The sequence below is a fragment of the Zalophus californianus genome, chromosome 15, assembly GCF_009762305.2.
Source record: "Zalophus californianus isolate mZalCal1 chromosome 15, mZalCal1.pri.v2, whole genome shotgun sequence".
In the NCBI taxonomy this organism is placed as follows: domain Eukaryota; kingdom Metazoa; phylum Chordata; class Mammalia; order Carnivora; family Otariidae; genus Zalophus; species Zalophus californianus.
In genome coordinates, this window is record NC_045609.1 from 15,297,054 (window position 1) to 15,316,909 (window position 19,856).

The 19,856-nt window shown below is 48.2% G+C and overlaps 1 protein-coding gene across 3 annotated transcripts in view; it reads left to right on the forward strand.

Moving 5' to 3' along the window:
• PCNX2 (pecanex 2) overlaps nt 1–19,856 on the forward strand; it is a 297,035-nt gene that overhangs the window by 265,384 nt on the left and 11,795 nt on the right. For all 3 annotated transcript variants that reach the window (XM_027596146.2, XM_027596147.2, XM_027596148.2), the window contains 5 exons: nt 2,117–2,350; nt 3,822–3,934; nt 17,977–18,121; nt 18,602–18,832; nt 19,371–19,645. In XM_027596146.2, coding sequence (XP_027451947.2) covers nt 2,117–2,350; nt 3,822–3,934; nt 17,977–18,121; nt 18,602–18,832; nt 19,371–19,645 — 998 coding nt within the window. The remainder of the gene's footprint in view (nt 1–2,116; nt 2,351–3,821; nt 3,935–17,976; nt 18,122–18,601; nt 18,833–19,370; nt 19,646–19,856) is intronic.

Genomic DNA, 19,856 nt, shown 5'->3' on the forward strand with positions numbered 1-19,856 from the left:
TGGCCTTTGTAGTTGTCAGCAGAGACGCCGTGCCTTTGGCCACGGTCACGGATCCCCTTCTGCTTGTAACTCTGGGTCAACTGCTTACCCTGCCTACCTCCTAGAAGCTTTAAATTATCCTGCCAGCAAGTAGACAATGGAAAACCCTCCAGAGTCAGAATGACATTTCTGAACATTAGACTCAGCTGTCTCTCCTGGCCCCTAATGTCATCTGTGGCCTCACCCCTGCTCCAGACCTCACCCGAGCAGCTACTGCTCCGTCCCTGAGCCTCAAGCCCCCCGGGTAGGTAAGGCAGAGATGCCCGGCCTCCTGCTGAGTTCTTCATGTGCACTCGCTCATTTTAAACCTCAAAATAATGAAGAGAAGTGGGCTTTGCTCCTTCCTACCTGTCCTTCCTACCCTCCACTCAGCTTCCTACGGCCTCTCCCTCCTTACCCTGAAGGGACTTCTCCAGGCCAGCAAGGTTGTCCTGGGCCCAGTGCTGCAGAAATGCGATAGTGCACGAACCGTGGATGTCATTTGGGGTCTCCCCTGCTCCCGCACTTTGGGGTCAGGTGGGCTATGAAGCCTAATAGGGAATATGCCCCAAAGAAGGAAGGCCACACGCCATGAGCCACAGATTAGCCTTACCCAAAGTCCAGGCGGCTGGTGGTCCAGACAGTGGAGAACGGCTGAGTCAGGCCTTTCCCGTTGTTTGGCCCCAATCCGGGGACCACCTGCTCAAACTCCTCAGACACCCTGAGATCAGACACTCCTCAGCAACCTCCGACCTCGGCGCTCCAGATTTCATGTCCCAGCCGAAGGGAGGGAAGAGCCAGAGAGAGGGCAGGAGGCTGCCTGGAGAAGTGTCTTTGCCCACTCAAGTCACAGGTGCCAGCCCCCTAAGCCCTGGCCAGGCCCAGGCCGTGTGCATTCCTGTTCTGTCTTCTTCCTCGGGAGGAACGTGTGTCTCTGATCAGAGAACGACGTCGATTAAGGGTTTGGGGTCTTGAGAGCGTGCATCACTGCCTCCTTGCACCAAATACTACCGCTCCTTGTTTCTTGTGATTCCCAGGTGAGATGCAAGCCCGGCTTCCAGGGCGGGAGGGGAGGGGGCCCAGCCTCAGTGGCGCTGAGCACCACGTCCATTTGCCCGTGGTAATAAAGTGTAGTGAAGGTTGCAGGGGAGGTATACTCTCCCATCTGCTGCTGATGTGCCTGTATCGGAGCTGGATTTTCACCTTCTCTGCTGTATTTTGACCTCTCCGGGCTGGGAGCTAGCCTTTCTGGAGGAGGAATTCATTCGCCAACTACAGGATGGCTTTCAATAAAGCTGTGACTCAGAACGAGAAGGCCCGAGGGTGGCATTTTCACCAACTGGGATTCCTAAGCGGCGTGTCTGATGGAGGGGAAAACACGGGTTATTTGGGAAGGCACCACAGATGTCCACTGTCTGGGCGCCCGGGATTACGTACGCATGTGTGTTTTGACAATTCTCCATCATAAGCACTTTCCATAAGAACTTTGGTGTTTTCGTTCATTAAACACTCCTGGGCTGGGGTCCTGGAAGAGGGTCTGCCCCCGTTTCTTTCGGCTGGATCAGCCATGCTTGGCATCCATGGAAGCCTGCAGTAACCCAAGGGTGCTTTTGTGTGTCTCTCAGAAAGGATTGGGCTGCCTGTCACTCTTCTTCACCACGAAACTTCCGTCCTGGTACATTCTGTTAACGTTCTGTTCTTCTCACTCTCCTCATCCCCATGGTGACCCATAAGAGAGGACATTTTAGAATGTCCCCAGTGAGTTCCTATGCATTAAATCTAGCGGGAAAGGGGCACCTGGGTGGCTCAGTTGGTTAAGTGTCTGCCCCAGGGTCCTGGGATTGAGCCCCAAGTCTGGCTCCCTGCTCAGCAGGGAGTCTGCTTCTCCCTCTGCTCCTCACCCCACTCATGCTCTCTCTCTCTCTCTCTCTCTCTCAAATAAATGAATAAAAAATCTTAAAAAAAAGTCTAGCAGGAAATACAATGACACCACATGTCAATCCCTGACATTGATTGACTTTATGAGATATAATAAATAAAAAGTCGTTCTGTCTTTAGAATGGCTGTAAGGGCTCAAAATCTTGCTTTCTCTCTGCAGAGTATAATATACTATATGGTAACGTCCCCCAAACTTCTCTCCTGGATCAAAAACGAATCCCTTCTGAAGTCTCTGCAGCCCTTTGCCAAGTGGCATTATATCGAGCGTGACCTTGCCATGTTCAACATTAACGTTGATGATGACTACGTCCCGTGTCTCCAGGGGATAACCCGTGCCAGCTACTGTAACGTTTATCTAGAATGGATTCAGTACTGTGCACGGAAGAGACAAGAGGTAGGTCAGGGAGGTGGGGGCTGGAGGCGTTGGGTTAAATATAAAACACAAGGAGCATTTTATAAAGTCCATCTCTTGTAATACTGTATGGTAGATGATAATAACATAGTGGAGAGAGAACATTGGTATTTGGATAAATGTTTATTTAACACGTAAGCAAAATTTTAAAGGAAGAAGTCATATACCTTGTCTCCAGTGGAGGAGTCTTGAAGGTATATTTCCCTCTATACCGTGCTCAGGCTTAGTGTGGTTTTAAGCCTCTGGCATGGCTTTCAAACTCTGGAAACTTCTTTGTGTAGAGCTGCTTTTTGAGATTTCCGCACAAAGGATATCTGTGCCGAAATGCGGAGGAGTTACTGGACGTCTTGAATCGTGGACAGGCAACAGATCTGTTCAGCAATCAAGATGGTCCCACCCGCTCCCACAGTTGTGTCTCTTGTGCATTATTGCTCCCGTGCTGGGACACTTCTGGAGATGAATGCAGCCTCTTGGAAATGAAACCAAGGACAATGACAGCTTCTCAAAAGAAGAGGAGGAGGGTTGGCAAGGAGGAGGAGCAAGAGGAGGAGAGAGGGGAGGGAAGCAAAGGGAGGGAGTTGGTTGACTTTGCTTCCTGGGGTTCGAAAAGCTGGATCAGGATTCCGTTGATGGAGACAGTAGATTCAAGCTGAGAACAAGCTCCTCAGTAGTGAAGTATGTCACCCGATGACTTGTGGGGACAAACCACATTACGACCCTAATCCAGGTCCTTGGCCTTTTCGTGAGTGATTGGAAACAGGTTGTCGAAGGAGCGGGTGACAGAATCTGCTTTCTCCAGATGCAGCAAGGAGGGCGTGTGCTGGTTTCTTGAGCCCTGCGCGGCTTCTTCCGGTGGTTGGGGTATTCAAAGCATCTATTGGTACCCCTAGGTGCTCTTCTCTCCTCATTTCATTCATGGAATCATTTCATTTCTCTTGTAAAAGCTATTTTGACTCTTTCTTCTGCATTTTCCCCACCCCCTTTTTAAGCTGACTTTGGATGACCTCTTTAATTTGGCTGTTGACTGTGGACTTATGGTCAATTCAGGGCTCCTCGTTCTAGGGAAGACAGAAAACCCTCACCTGCCCATGGTTCCTGTACTCCTTCCCTCCCTGCTAGTCACGCCCCTGCCCTGTGGTAAGGGGGGCGTTCATTTGTAAGCTCCCCCCATCCTCACCTATGAAGTGCCATATTCAAAATTCCAGAGAATTGGGTCAGCAAGGCACATGGTAGCCTCTTTTCTCCCCTAAAGTAGCTTCCTCATTTCAAATTTTTTTCCATGTCCAACCACGAGAGAAAGTGTTTCAGGAATCAGAGAGTCCTCCATCCCTGGGGCATCCTACTGGACCAAGTGACCACAATGGCTGACTTGCAAAGCCCCTTGGGATGTGATTCTGTGTCAGGGCATGATGGAACCCTTGGGAAAGTTGAATTAACCTCCTTGCTCTTTCAGCCCTCCAAGAACCTGGACAGCGATGAGGACTCTCCTTTAGTGACCCTGTCCTTTGCCTTGTGCATCCTGGGGAGGAGAGCTCTGGGAACGGCAGCCCACAACATGGCTCTCAGGTATGTGAAGAAACAGTTGGTACAGGCACCAGGATTTTATATTTTTGACAGATTTTTGTCATTTTCTTTATTTTAAAGTTGGACTGCTTATGTAGATAGTTCTTGCCATAATAAATCATGTTGGGCTCATAAGGAGGCTTTTGGATCACTGTGACCTTTGGGAGTTCTACGTTTGGAAATGGCACTAATACAGAGTAGCTAAATCCCCGGGCTTCTGGGTACAGGACCTTCTGTGTTACAGGGGTCCTGGTGGATTTGCTGGAAAGATGAAATGAAATCATTTATAGGAATTACCTAGCCTGGTCTCTAGCAAAATTAATGCTTAATAGAGGTCTGTTCCCAGGGCGCCTGGGTGGCTCAGTCAGTTGAGTGTCCGACTCTTGCTTTCGGTTCAGGTTTGATCTCAGGGTCATGAGATCAAGCCCCGAGTCGGGCTCCACGCTCAAGGTGGAGTCTGCTGGAGACTCTCCCTCCCTCTCCCTCTGCCTCCCACCCCCCATGCTTGTGCTTGCGCTCTTGCTCTCTCTCTCTCAAATAAATAAATCTTAACAAAAAATAAAGTTTCGTTCCTTTTCCCTGTTTTTCCACACAAAAGAAAAGCATCACGTCTGTGCTCTAGTCCAGACTACCCTGCCCTGTCTCTGTGGGGCTTTGATTAATTGGATGTCCCTTTGGCTGTTTTTTCAAGCTCTCTTTCTACCAGATCTTCCTCCCCTGTATGTAAATAGATCAAGTTTCTCTCCTTTTTTAAACAGTTGAGCTATAATTGACATACAACTTTGTATTAGTTTCATAATGATTCAATATTTGTATATATTGCAAAATGATCACTGCCATAAGTCTAGTTAATGTGCATCACCACATGTATTTTTATTATGTTACAAACCTTTTATCTTGTGATGGGAACTTTTAAGATTTACTCTCTTAGCAACTTTCAAGTATGCGATACAGTATCATTAACTAGAGTCACGACGCCGTACATTACAACCCATGACTTATTTATCTATGACGAGGTTGGTGCCTTTTTCCCACCTTCACCCATTTCGTATGTCCCCACCCCCACCTCAGCACCCACCAGTCTGTTCTCTGTATCTATGAGCTTGGTTTTTTCATTTTGTTTTTTTTAGATTCTATATATATAAGATCATACGGTATTTGCCTTCCTCTGACGGCCTTCACTTAGCATAATGCCCTCAAGGTCCATCCATGTTGTCAAAAACGGTAGGATTTCCTTTTTTTTTTTTTTTAAGATTTTATTTATTTATTTGACAGAGAGAGACACAGCGAGAGAGGGAACACAAGCAGGGGGAGTGGGAGAGGGAGAAGCAGGCTTCCCGCCGAGCAGGGAGCCTGACGTGGGGCTCGACCCCAGGACCCTGGGATCATGACCTGAGCCGAAGGCAGATGCTTAACGACTGAGCCACCCAGGCGCCCCAGATTTCCTTCTTCTTATGGATGAATAATATTTCCAAGTTTCTCTTCTTAAAGAACAAAAACAAAGTTAAATCCTCTCCTGGCCTTTTCACCCTCCACCCTCTATCACCCGGTCTTCTCTTGCATTCGTGAGCAAGCTCTGGAAATTTCTGTCACCAATGACGCAGAGCTCAGCAGCCCCCACCACCCCGCTGCCAGTTTGCCTTCTGCTCCTGCTCCTCCCATGAAGCTGCTCTCATGAGATGGTGTTCTCATCGCCAGGATCGCTGGCCGTTTCAGACTTCTTGGGTACTTAGCACCAGGGGCCGGGTGTTCTAGATACTGCTCGTCTGTCAGGATCACCTCGATGGGTACACATTAAAGTCTCCTGGGGGGCTTTTAAACATCCTGGTGCCCAGGCCCTACCCCAGTCCAGACCAGTGACATCAGAATCCCTGTTGGTGAGGGCAAGCATGAGGATTACTCACGCCCCCCACCCCCCGATGATTTCAGTGTGTGGCCAAGGCTGAGCATCATACAGAACCAGGGAGCTCAAAAAGCAGTTCCGTGTAGGCTCCCCTCACTGGTCTCCCCTCTGCTTGCACTTTCTTCGGGATTTCTGTATCATACCGTTGACACCAGCTTCTTTTGATACTCAACTGGAGTGAGTGTTCGTAGGCCAGGTTATAAGCTTCTAAAGGGCAAAACCCATGCACGTATTGACTTTGCAACCTTCACAAGCCCTGGGGAGTCCAGGGAGACTGTTCCCGAGTGCCCTCCTTCAGGGGACGGCGGGGAGCCAGGGCACCACGCTGTGGAAGGGCATCGGCCATTACGTGTTGTGCGTCGGTAAGGGGTGAAGTGGTGTGGTTGGCGTGTCTCTTCATTTCTTTCTGGAGGCCGTAGCCTTGAGTCACTCAGAGGAAAAAGTCAGCACCGAGGTAGTCAGAACGTGTGACAGCTATTCCTTCAACTCCCACATCTCCGAATTTCCCAATTTTCTTCACAGGTGAGAAAAGCGACATACACGTTAGTGCTGAACTAAAACCTGTTCTAGGAAATACCCCAGGGAGGGAGCTGACGGGCTTCTCCTGCCTGACTCAGCATCCGGCTATGACCCCGAGCCATTCCCTCTGTGGTCTATCGTCTGGGGCCTAATTTAATGATGGAAAGCCTAGCAGGAGGCTCAAAGGTAGGCTTTGTAAAAACAGGATGATGTGGCTACAGCAGGGGCTCCTCACGAAACTGTAAGGAGGGAATGCAGTTGGGGAAGGGCTTCAGAGGATTCTGGAATCACGAGTCTTCAGATAATCCTAGCATCCAGGCGAGCGAGCTTTTGTTTGATCCACTTGAAGTCGGTTTTTTTAAACAAATAAATTCTGAATTATCTGTACAAATTGCAGATAAAATGCTTCAAGGGTTTATTCTCTCAGTTCCCACCTAAGCGATCTGCAAAGACTTCTTCAATCTTGCTCTTTGTGTAACTTGTTCAATTATTCCTGATCCAGGTGTTTCTTGCCTGGTCAGCTTTATTTATTTATTTTTCTTGATTAAGCACCAGGCTCACCAGCTGCTTTTTTAAACCTTGCGATGATGGGATTTTCTTTGTTTCCAACAGTTTCTCATACTCAGTGTCAGCTCTGCTTGTTCCAAACATAGTGATGAGATAAATCTGGGAATAATATTCTCAGTACTCGGGAAAGATTTGATTATCTGGGACTGGTTCCCTTTACTAAGAGGTCCCACACCACAGCAAAATCCTGTGGTGTGCTTTCATTTCAGTCCAAAGACCAATAAAGGTAACCGATTTCACACTCTGCCCTGGCCCAGTGGTTCTGGGGCCTGACGTCCGTGAAGTTCTGACTTGGTTGTGTCGTGGGACGTGGGGAGGGGACGCAGCATGAGGGGAGGTCGGACGGAGCATGACAGGGCCCCCACCTCTACTTCACCCAAACAGCTGTGCTCTATATTTCATATGCTAGAATTCAATAACTGGTTTTGCTTGCAAAAAAAAAAAAAAAAAATTCCATAGCTCAAAAAATGTTTAAATGTAATTTTTATAGATATAATCAAATGGCTCTCTAAAAGAGCTGCCCCAATTTGCAGTCTTACCAAGAGTGTTTTGCCACATCCTCACTAATGCTGGAGATTCGGTCTTTAAATTTTCTAGTCTCATGGGTGAAAAATTATCTCATTCTCATTTGACTTTGCATTTCTATTATTAATAGTGAGGTAAGGATCATTTTACATATTTATTGGCCACATATTTTTTCTGTGAATTGCCTGCCTATTTATGTGCTTTACCCATTTTTATTAGGCTCTTACTGAGTTTTGGGAGGTATTCTCTCATATTATGATCTTAATATGTGTTAAAAATATTTTCTATCAAGGTGCATTTGTCTTTTATTTTTATCTATAACACCTTTTTAAAAAATTATAATTTCAGGATTTTGTGTCTTTCTTAAAAGTGGTTTTTTTTTTTTTCCCCAGCTCCAGGATATAAAAATAATACCTCCTATTTTCTTTCTTTTTTGTTTTTTAAAGATTTTATTTATTTATTTGACAGAGAGAGACACAGCAAGAGAGGGAACACAAGCAGGGGGAGTGGGAGAGGAAGAAACAGGCTTCCTGCTGAGCAGGGAGCCCGATGTGGGGCTCGATCCCAGGACCCTGGGATCATGACCGGAGCCAAAAAAGGTAGATGCTTAACCAGCTGAGCCACTCAGGCACCCAATACCCCCTATTTTCCTCTGATGCTTCTATAGTTTTACTTCTTTCCATTTTTGTTTTGAATCCTGTCAAGTCTTGGGATTTGATTTTACTCTACCTTTTAGGTAATTAGCTACCCTGTTACATTTTCATGGATTCTAGCAGAGGACACGAGACTCCTGGGTCAGAGACAAAGGACTCTATTTCTCATAGCACAGGGGGCAGCATGAGATTCAGCATGTGTGTTTCTGTTTCCCTTGCCCCCAAGACCCACAGGAGTGATGCAGAGCACCATTTTCCAAGACAGAAGAGCACTTAGCTCAAGGAACCAGCCATTTTGGTAGCAGAGACAGATGCCATTTCATCCCTCAAGGGTGCTCACTGCAAACATGGTGCTGGGGAATAGCCTGGGTCTTGCATTCTTGGCAAAGCAGTAGGCTATGTTGGAGAATGAGCCCACTAGACTATTGGCTCCCAACAAATTCAAGTAGAACGTATTTTCATACTTGATGGGAGATCGGGATCCATTTCTTTTTTTCCGAGATGGATAGCTAATAGTCCAATACCATTTGCTAAGTAACTCCTCATTAGTGATTCAGTCAGTTTAAAAACACCACTAACTTGAAATACCACTTTTGCCATATGCTACATTCCCATTCATAGGTGGTACACTTCTGGATTTACATGTCTGTTAAAGTGATCCATCTCTCTGTTCTTATAACAAAACCATACTGTTTGGTTTCCTAGAGTGATAACATTGTTTTGATATCTGATCAGTCTAGTCCCCTGTTTTTGCTTTTGTCTTGTTGTTTTGTGGTGGGTGCTATTCTTGCTCATGTTCTCCTCAGATGAAATTTAGACGCACATTTTATAGAAAGCTCTGCTGGCATTTTGATCGACATTTTGTTGAATTGGCAGATTGAGAAAAATACGAACATCATTCAGTAACATGGCGCATCTTTGTGATCATTCTGTTTTTTAAGTGTCTTTCAGGAAACTTTTATCATTTTTTTGAGATTTGTAATCTCTTAATGGATCATTTCTAGATATTTTATAGGTTTATTGTGATTGGGAATAGAATCTTTCTTTCCTGTCACGTTTTTAATTGGTTACTGCTAGCATACGGAAAAGTGATTTCTTTTTTTATTTGATCTCATTTGGGTCACCCCTGTGAACTCTGTTATAAACCTAATATTCCAATTATTTCTCTTTAATTTTCTGGTGGGAAGACATATCTACAAATAATGACAGTTACGGCTTTTATCCTCCCCAATATTTACCTTCAGTTCTTTTTCTTATTTCATTGGCTATGACGTCCAGGGCAGTGTTGGAAATGGGCATCTGTGTTAGTTTCCTATTACTTCTGGAACTAATTACCACAAACTTGGTGGGTTAAAGCAACATAAATTAATGGCCGTAGAGTTTTGGAAGTCAGAAGTCCAAAATGGGGTTCACTAGGCTAAAAGCAGGGTATCTGTTGGGCTGCGTTCCTGCTGGAGGCTCTAAGGGGAGAGTCCATGCCCTGTTCTAGAGGCTGCCTCTTGTTCCATCTTTCGAGCCAGCAGTGCAGCATTTTTGATCTCTGTCTGACTCAAACTCTTCTCCTGCTTCCTTCTTTCCCTCACAAGGATCCCTGTGAGTACTTTGGGCCCACCGAGATAGTCCGGGATAATCTCCCCATCTCCAAATTCTTAATCATATGTGCAAAATTCCTTCTGCTCTTTAAGGTCATGTACTCCCAGGTTTCAGGGATTAGGATATGGACATCTTTGGGGGCCCCTTATTCTGCCTACCACAGCATCCTTGCCTTAATCCACATGTTACAGGGAACAAGAGGAATATTTTAGCATTAAAAAGTAAGGTTTGTTTTAGGTTTGTAATAGACCATTTTATCAAGTCGGGGAATTTCCTCCTCTTCCTGGTAATGAAACTTTTATCAGGAAAGGATGTTGAATTATTTTAAAATGTGGGGGCACACATTCAGATGATATTCTTCTTCTTAAATCTATTAAAGTTATGAGTTACATTAATAGAGTTCTTCTTCCTGAAATATCCTTAGAATTCTGAGATAACCTCTCTTTGGTCATGATATATTATTCTTTTTATACAATGATGAATTCAACTTGCAAATTTTTTTTTTTTCTTAGAGAGAGGGAGAGGGGAGGGGTGCAGAGGGAGAAGGAGAGAGAGAATCTTAAGCAGGCTCCAACACCCAATGCAGAGCCCGTTGTGGGACTCCATCTCACAGCCCTGAGATCATGACCTGAGCTGAAATCAAGAGTCAGATGCTAACTGACTGAGCCACTCAGGTGCCCCACAACTTGCTAATATTTTATTTAGTGTAGTTACCTCTATGTTCAAAGTTTGTGTGGCCCATGAGCTCTGTGTGTGTGCGTGTGTGAAATCTACCCTCATGTAATTTTAAAATCAGGAATATGCCCTTAGGTGTACTTTATGAGACCTCACGGGTCATTTTCACATATTTAATGTTAAGGAGTTAACAGAGGATTTTCGAACACTGACTCCCCAGAGGGGTCTTACACAGCAGCCTAACATAAGTCATAAGCTCTGCTTTATTTGATGGATTTGTTGGGGAAATATTTTTGACTTTACAACAGTGACACAGCACTGATGGAAATCCTCAAGAAATAAAAATATCTACATGCAAAATTGAGAGAATGAGTAAATTGAGAATCACCTTAAATGATATGCTGAATGAAAGTGAGCCAAGAGCACAAGTATATACAATGTCTTAAAATAAAATGTCAATGTGTTTTGGAGATAGAATGGGTTAATATGGATGTACCAAGCAAATACCGGTAATTTTTTTTAGATTTGGAGTTTGAGGCCCATCTTCTTTGGAGAACCGTGTCTCCCACTGAAGAAAGGCACATATCCATAAAGGGATGCATTAGCAGGAAGTCAAAATAGTTTCACTGACCCCAAGCTAAAACATAGCTTGATTGCTATCTTCAATTACATGGAAAGTGGTGAGCAGATCCTGGCCAATTCTCCATTTATAGAGATAAAGGTGAGAAGATGGTGGCATTTTATAGCAGCAACATGTTTGCTTAAAGAAGAAATATATTACTGGCTCTTGGAGTAGACTAGGGTTCCAAGAGGATAGTGAACCTCAAGATCAACATAGTCTTGAAAAATGGTAGGCAAACAAGCCAGCCATAGGTATGCCATGCCAAGGCCTGTGCAGGAGACTGAGAGCCCTCACATGGGTCACTGTTGTGGTCTGAGGTCACAGCTGCCATTTGCCCACCCCTCTCACCACAGTGGACAGAGGAAAACAGTGTTCTTCAGAAATCCAGGACACGATCTCACTTTCTTCTCCCAAACTTCCACTGGAGATGATGCCTAAATGAGGGCCAGGCGTCCTACAGGTTCATCTTGCAGAACAAGATTGAGGTCCACTTGCTTGACTGTGGTTGGAAACTCAGAAGCTAGAATCTAGGGGAGAAACAGACAAAGTAAACATGATGCAACATCCTGATTAAAATTAGGTCATCCAGCTCAAGTCAGAATCTTGGAGCATGTAGAAAACCTGTAAGTTTAAAGCATAGGAAAGAATTTGCAACCTAGAAAAAGGAGCAAGCATTTCTGGGGCCTTGAATTGTAATACTGCACGGGAAGGTCTTCTATCTTGGCCTGGTGTATGGGTTCCACTCTGTGGTCCTGGCTCCCTTCCTTTTCTGACATGGCTAGACGTCTTTAGGAGACACCCAGATTCTCTGGTTCCCTGAGCCCCAGATCTCAGGAGTACCTGGGCAGCTTGATCAGAATATAGACCCCAGGCCCCCTCATAAACCACCAACGTGAGGATCTTCAGGAACTGGGTCAGGAAATCTACTTTCGATGTTGAATGGCTGCCTTGTGCCTGACCCCTGGGGTCCCAAGGCTGGCCTCGGGAAGCACTTTCACTGGCTAATGGCAGTTGACCCATCGATATAGAGGCTCAGGAGCACAAAAGTGTTGGGTGTTAAAACGTCATGAGGTCAAATGTATTTTTATTTTTCTATTTTTTTTTTAGATTTTATTTTTTATTTATTTGACAGAGAGAGACACAGCGAGAGAGGGAACACAAGCAGGGGGAATGGGAGAGGGAGAAGCAGGCTTCCCACGGAGCAGGGAGCCCGACTCGGGGCTCGATCCCAGGACCCTGGGATCATGACCCGAGCCAAAGGCAGACGCTTAACTGACTGAGCCACCCAGGGACCCCTCAAATGTATTTTTAAAAAGCTTTTTATCAAATCTTGCCTTTTAATGATTTCTCGCTTTCATCATTTAGTTGAAAAAACATCACTGAAGGCCACACCCTTACTTTCCTATTATTAGGTGGGATTCTGCAGCATAAACGTCCTTTGGTTTATTTCTGAAGCTTATGCTAAAATGAGACTAAAGGTAGCAGCAAACACTTATGTACGTACAGGGGACAGTGCTCAGTGCTTGATGCGAGTTTACACATTCCGTCCTCTATGGAAGCTTGAGAGATGATGAGGTAGGTACTGTTACTGGCCCCATTTATACAGCTGGAAAAACCAGGGCACAGAGAAGTGACTGGCGTAGGGTTTCACCACGGTGGAGTCCTGCCCAACCTCCAGAGTCCTGCTCCTGACCACCACTCTATGCCACCATTAACCCTGTCTCTGTAGGAATGCCTCAGATCGCCCCCAGCCCTGCGGCAAGCATCCCCACCCTCCTCACATCCCTAAACTTTCTTTGTGGATGGCTCCTGCGTGCGGTCGTACTGCCGAGAGCTGCTGAAGGTGCCTGCTGATGTGCCTCACGGCTCCCGAAGCTCACGGTGGTCCATGCTCAGGGATGCTCCACCCTCTGTCCTGCTGGCCTGGGCTCTCTCCGATGGGAGTTACTTCTGCCTTGTGCTCTCAATGCTCCCGCTCTCTTGAACTTGTCTTCTGCATCTTTCAGGACTCAGGCATGGGTCCCGGCGGACAGATGAATGCTGGACACTGGGGTGGATTTGTTCTCTCCCCCCACTGACCCGTGTCCATTGTCCTGAAACCACACTTGTGCACCCAGTCCCCAAGGTAAAGAGATCTTAGCCAGCCCCTCACCCGGCCTCCACATCTCCCTGGACAAGCCTGATTTTAAGGATGAATGCAGAAAGAAAGAGATGATAATGAGGACAAGGGACTTGCCAGTATCAACAAGTATCAGAGCCAAAATTGAAGCTTGGGTTTAGGTTTCTGGCTCCCAGCTCTTTGGGGCCATAGGTGCCTCTCTGTGTGGTACCTGAACTCTAAAACCTAGTGAAGCACCTTGATCCTACCTGAGGGATGCCACTGCTTTCTGTCAGAGTGCTCTTCACCAGGTAGGAGGTAGCTGGGATCCAGGGGCTGGTTTGATTTTAAAACCGATGGACTAGCTTCAAGAGCTAGTTCATTCTAACAGAGCCTCTGGGCTGGTCTGTAAGAAGATGGTCCAGCTACACGCTCTCGACGCAAGGCTGGGTTTCCTGGATGCGAGGTTTCCTGGACGGGTGTGGAAGCAGAAGGCAGCCGTGGCTTTGCTCCGACGCGTCTTCCGTGGCATGAGATACAGAGTGTTTGTTCCCACCTGTCCTACCCTCTTTCTTATCCCTTTCTGGCCCATTTCCTCTTAAAGGAAAGGGCTGGAATAATATGTCTTGTGCAAGCACCCACGAGAATGAGTTGAGCTAATGGGATGGAAAGGGCTTAGTAATCCACAAACCATCAGAAAAATGGAAATTACCAACCTCTGTTTCACTTCCTGTTGCTCAGAGGTGGTGCTAGTCACCTGGACCATTGTTGTTCGTTAGTACTGGGAGTGGGGGTGGATCTTTAGCCAGAGAATATGGCCGGGGTGGTGGAATTAGCCACAAAACCAGGGCAGGTTGCTGAATTGCACAGGGTGAGTAAAGCACACGAAGGCATGCTGGGCTCCCGAGCTGGACGTGCTCTCTGAGCCTGGAGTACCAACTGAGGCGGACAGGCCCAGCTCCCTATGTAGCTCTGTTACTAATCAGTAAGCACAGGGAAACCCAGCCTGCAAATCACACTTAATTGTTCGCATATGGTCTACCAGCTCTCCGTTTACTGCGAGACGCGCGGCAACAGAAGGCTCTTCGTGGTGCTGAGCTGTAAACACCGTCTATGGGCCTGTTTGGAAAGGAGCGAAAATGAACAAATCAGTCATTGTTCTGGAGAGCCCACTGCAAGTCCTGCAGGAACTATCCTGGCATTAAAGTTGTTTCCCCCCAAACCCTAAAATTCATTTTAGGCCAGGATCCAAGATAATGACCCCATTGTCCAAAACTGGAAATCTGTGACCTCCCTCACGCGGTGCTGTTTCTCAGGAAGCGTAGCTTCTCAGCAGAGGCACGATGAACCTTTGGGCTGCATGGTTCTTTGTTGCTTTGTTGCAGCAAACCTGCCCGACTTCTCCCTACTAGGTGCCAGAACACACCACCGCCCTCCTCCCCGCCCCGGTTGTGACATACAAAAAGGTTTCCAAATGGCCCCCAGGGACCTAAATTGCCAGCAGTTGAGAACCAGTGAGAGAGGGTAGAGATGAGGGATGGGCTAAGCCCATCAGTGATGTCGAACAAAAGTGGGGCTTAGAGGGGCATAAGAAACCTCAGGCTAGAATACATCCAGGGGGAGGACTCTGTGAATAAAGAAAGCGGAGTCACAAGATGGTGAAAACAAACAGCCTTTGCTTCTACTTGCCATCCTCAAATTGTCCTTGCTGTGAAAGTTGATGGCAGGGGTGCTGAGAGGAGCAGGGCCAGTTAAAGCGTAAGCCTTGGGCCAAGCTCGCATACCGGCAGTGGCCGGCTCTGCAAGTGACAGCCAGAGCCTCAAGCCAGAAAACAGCCTTTTCTAGAGGGGCTGGGAGCCACGGTGCTTAGGTACCAACGACCCCAGCCTCTCATCCGTATGCGTCAGTCACGTCATTGTTCATAGGAAGCTGGGTCAGGAACCAGAAAGACAAGCACGGGGAGTTTGGGCAATCAGAGCATCCTTGGAGACCCAGCTTTATGGTCGTTGGTGTCTGCTGGGGCTGCAGAGTCATGCCAAGCCAGAGGCTGGAACGTCTGTTCTAACGCACACATGCTTATGCACACACGTGCACACACGCGCACACATGCACATGCCGTGAGAAAGGCAAGATCATGACTCCAGTCCTCGGCCTGGGGAGCATGGATGGAACCTTGCAGGAGAGGGGCTCAGGACCAGGTGGGAAGCAGTGCAGACACCGTCCCTCTCACAGGGTCAGCTGGAGGGCCAGGACACTAGACGTGTTCTCAGGTTGAGTGGCGTGGTCTTACAGCCTAAACAATACATACCAGTCTTTTCCCTTAAAAAGAAAATGCACTCAAGCACTAGCTACTCATCATCATATTAAAGAGTAATGTGTTTCTAGTGCTATTTTTATTGAAATTTTAGCCTGCATTCAGTGCCTTGGAAGCCCATGCTTATCTCTGCACCGTGGTCTTTGGTTCTGTACGTGTGCATATGCGTCTTTAACACACTATTATACACGTGTCCGGTTTCTTCTGGGACCCGGTCTGCCTTGGCCTGTACCTAATCCCACACATCTGGACACAGCTGCCCCTGCACGGGTGATTGCCTGGCCAGCAAACTCTGTGATAGGATAGGTGAGACAGCATGTCTCACCAACATCCCAGGTCGGGTGGGGGGGAGTTGGAGGGGGGATAGGAGGTGGCTGTTTAGTCCCCATGAAGGCCAACCTTGATTGACTCAGATATGGTACTCTTTCCCCACTCCAGCTCTTGGCCTGGGGGTGGGAGCTCGGTGTCACTCGGTGGAATCTTAAAAAAGACAAAGCACTAATGAACCTCCAAATCCGAAACATGCTGCAGGTGTCCCAGAGACCTGGCTCTGCCCCTCAGAGCCCTCCCCAGCTCATCACATCCCTCTGCCTTCCTCCTCCTCATTCTCTTAAGGATAATGAAACACCTTTCTTTCAGGATGCCGTTACCTTTAAGGTGCTAAGGATAATACCACCAGTCCAGTGGAATTCTGATTCAGGGTTTGTTTCCTACATTGAGAATCATTTTAAAAGAACAGCATTAGGTCCAACAAGGTCATTTTCTCCCCTCCAAAAATGACAAGTAAAGCATCTGTTGCCGGGGGCCTTCGCATGGAAGTGGTGTTTTCCCTCCTGATGAGTTAAGCAGTCTGTGGTTACCCTGCACCTGCACGGAGCAAACGAGAGCCTGGCGCCTTGAACTCCTTGCTCTGCTCTCTGGTCTGCAGAGGGCGCTCTGGGTATCTGGGCGAGTCCCTTAAAGTCCCTTAATCTTCCTTTGCCACCATCCCCATCCCCACGTCTGGAGGAGTGTTTTGTCTTCCTGTGTGTGCAAGCAACATGGCGTTCCTCATCCTTTCCAGAAGAACACCCACCCATGTCCTTCCACTTAGCTGTTCCTTTTCAGTGCTTAGCTCCCATCTGATGACAGGGGCATTTTCGGATGTTTTCAGCCAACAGCAGGTAGTGCTCATTACTATAAGGCTTCTGCTCTTGGCATTCGCCGTGCTGCATCCCGGCCCTGCTGTCTTGTAGCTCCCTCCTCGGTGCCTCCCAGGCGGTCGCTAAAGCTCGCAGCCCCAGGAAGTCTTTGTTCCGTGAGGGGAGAGCCTTTGGAGAAGGGTGCCTCCCAGAACTCTTTCTGGAAGTTTCTGGGCTCCTCCAGACCACAGCACCCTGAGCCCCACCTGCCTAGACCTCAGTTACTTCCGTTTCCCACAGTCTGCTCTGACTCGAAGCCTCGGCATCCCTCTCAAGAGAGTTCCAGAAGGAAATTAATGATAGTGGTACGTTTTGCCATGAAATGCTAAAATAGCCATCAATTGGAATGATTCCCCTGACGTGCAGGTCTAATGTGCTGTGTTGCATCAAAAGTCTGGCTCGGTGAGCCAACTCATTAAATCCTTCCGAGCAGCCATCCTCAGAGATTGTCCTTCTCATGCATTTTCCTGCTCATTCTGTCCCAATTCAGCCCTATCAGGACTGCTTTTGCTTTATACCCACCTCATAACCACCTCAGTAAGAGGCCAGGGTTGTTCGACTGAGAATACTCGTGGAAATAAAGTAGGAAGAACACCTCTTCCTGCTCCCATTGTACAGGATCCGTGGCCTTCCCAAAGCTGGGTTCCCCGACGTTCATCCCAACTGTAAAGCGCCCAGACCGTGGGAGATTCCCCTCGGGTGGACTCTTGTGTTCTCGATCCAGGCAATGCTCAATTATGTGCAGGAAATGGAAGGTGAGCAGGAAAAGCCTGGAAACGTGAAAACCCGGATAATCCTGAGAAACCCTTCGGTCATTCATTTTAACCCCCCCCCCCCGCCCCCATGAGGCCACTTCCACAGTCATTCACCCAGGGGTGCGGCTGGGAAGCAGATGTGCTCGGAGAATCCGAGTGGCTCATTCGAGATTCCACTGGGTTTCATTTTCTTCCTCTCCACCTTGTGGTAGAATCCAGTTTTTATTGCGAGTCACATAGCCTGCTAGTGATACCAAGAAACCAGAGGAGAACAGCCCAAGCTCTGGGCTGCCCCCCAGGGGGCCCTGTCAGTCACCCCCTGAGAAGGGCACTTCTGGGAGTCCTGGAACAGACCAGCCGTAAGGACTGCATCAGGACGTGCAGTGACCAGGACCTGCACCCTCACTCTCGGAGCTCAGCATGAGGGACCCGGGGGCGGGGGTCACAGTTTCTGAGGCTGGCCATTATGCTGGTTGTCTGGAGGGTCTGGGCATTGGTGCACTCCACCTCGGTCAGCCTTTGCAAGGCATGACGGTCATTCTTGACATGACAGATGGGAGCCTCGGACCTTGCTCAGAGTGACAAGTTTCTGAACACTGTTCAGTGTGAGCGAACGTTAAGTCGGACTTTGCTTTACAGCCTGGATTCTTTCCTGTATGGCCTTCACGCCCTCTTCAAAGGTGACTTCAGAATCACCGCACGAGATGAGTGGGTATTTGCCGACATGGACCTTCTGCATAAGGTTGTTGCTCCAGCCATCAGGATGTCCCTGAAGCTTCACCAGGTAAGAAAATTAAAAAGTTTTTAAAAAATCCATTTTTTTTTTTAAAAGGTAAGTCTGAAACATTAGGGAGCAAACAAGACATTTCAGGTCCCTTTTCTTGGTATGACATTTGTGAGTGGGTGTGTTACTTGGGTAACTAAGCATCGAGGCCACCCAGATATTCTTGACATCAGCCAGCGGCCACTGGCCCTCGAGAGCGGCTAGGAGGTGGGGATACTCCGCTAGGCCAGAGAAAATGACATCTCAAATGCCCAAACCTAAGCCACAATGCTGTTTTCCTGGGCACGTGCCAGCAGTTAGGACAGTGGGAGGAGGAGGTATCCCCTACCCAGCTCGGGATTCGGAAGGAGAGTGGGAAGAGAGTCCACGTGGATGTGGGCGTGGCTCTTGGGGTCATCGGCTGAGTCACCATCTGCACACTCACCCCCGGGTCAGCTCTCTGGTCCTCCCTGAGCTCACAGACGGACCTCCTTCCCCCAGGACCAGTTCACCTGCCCCGACGAGTATGAAGACCCAGGGGTCCTCTATGAGGCCATCCAATCCTTCGAGAAGAAAGTAGTGATCTGCCACGAGGGTGACCCAGCCTGGAGGGGCGCCGTGCTGTCCAACAAGGAGGAGCTGCTCACCCTGCGGCACGTGGTAGATGAGGGCACACATGAGTACAAGGTCATCATGCTCCACAGGAGCTTCCTGAGCTTCAAGGTTATCAAGGTACAGTGGCCCTACCTCCCGGCTGGTACCAGCGCTCGCGTCCCTGGGCTAGCTTCTCTTTCAGGGACACGGTCTTGGGGGAGCAGAGGCGGGCCAGGGGGCCAGGGTCATTCCTGCCCCTGAGAACTAGTGTGTAGGCAGAGGCTTTGGCAAGAAGTCCTGGTAGGCGCCCATGTAGATGAGGGTCAGGATCTGGCTTATTTGTAAACACTCCCTAGTTCTCTAAACTTCCAGAACTTAATAACCTATTCCTGGACCTGAAGGCTTTCTAACCAGTATTTCTTCTCTTTGTATCGCTTCAAACCACTGGATCAAAAACAACAACTTTCTTTTAGCCATGTTTCCCCATGAAAGTGGCATCATACCCATTTTCTAGGACCGCTCTTCTGGCCTGACCGTGGAAACGGCTTCAGGCCAGGGTGGCGTAGTCACCAATATTCAGACCCACAGCCCTCCTCACGGTCTGTGGGGTAAAGCCAGCAGACTGAAAACATGCGCCATCGCCCTCTCTCCTCCCCGTTCCTTCCCCGACCCGCAGGTTAACAAAGAATGTGTCCGTGGCCTCTGGGCCGGGCAGCAGCAAGAGCTCATATTCCTTCGCAACCGCAACCCAGAGCGTGGAAGCATCCAGAACAACAAGCAGGTCCTCCGAAACTTGATTAATTCCTCCTGTGACCAGCCTCTGGGGTACCCCATGTACGTCTCCCCACTAACCACGTCCTACCTAGGGACCCACAGGCAGCTGCAGAGTGTCTGGAGCGGCCCCGTCACTTTGGACGACATCAGGACGTGGTTCCGAACCAAGTGGTTAAGGTAGGTCTTTCCCACCCAGGCCTTCATCCAGATGCTGGGGGGAGGGGGGGTGCATGGAAAGCTCCCCCATTTCTGGTTAGAGTTTCACTGTTGACCACCATTTCCACGTACGATGAAAACTGCTATTCCCAAGCAGCCTAACAGATCATTTGTCTCCACAAGCAGTTTCAGATGATGAGTCGGGGGGAACCTCACACAGATGAGACTCTGT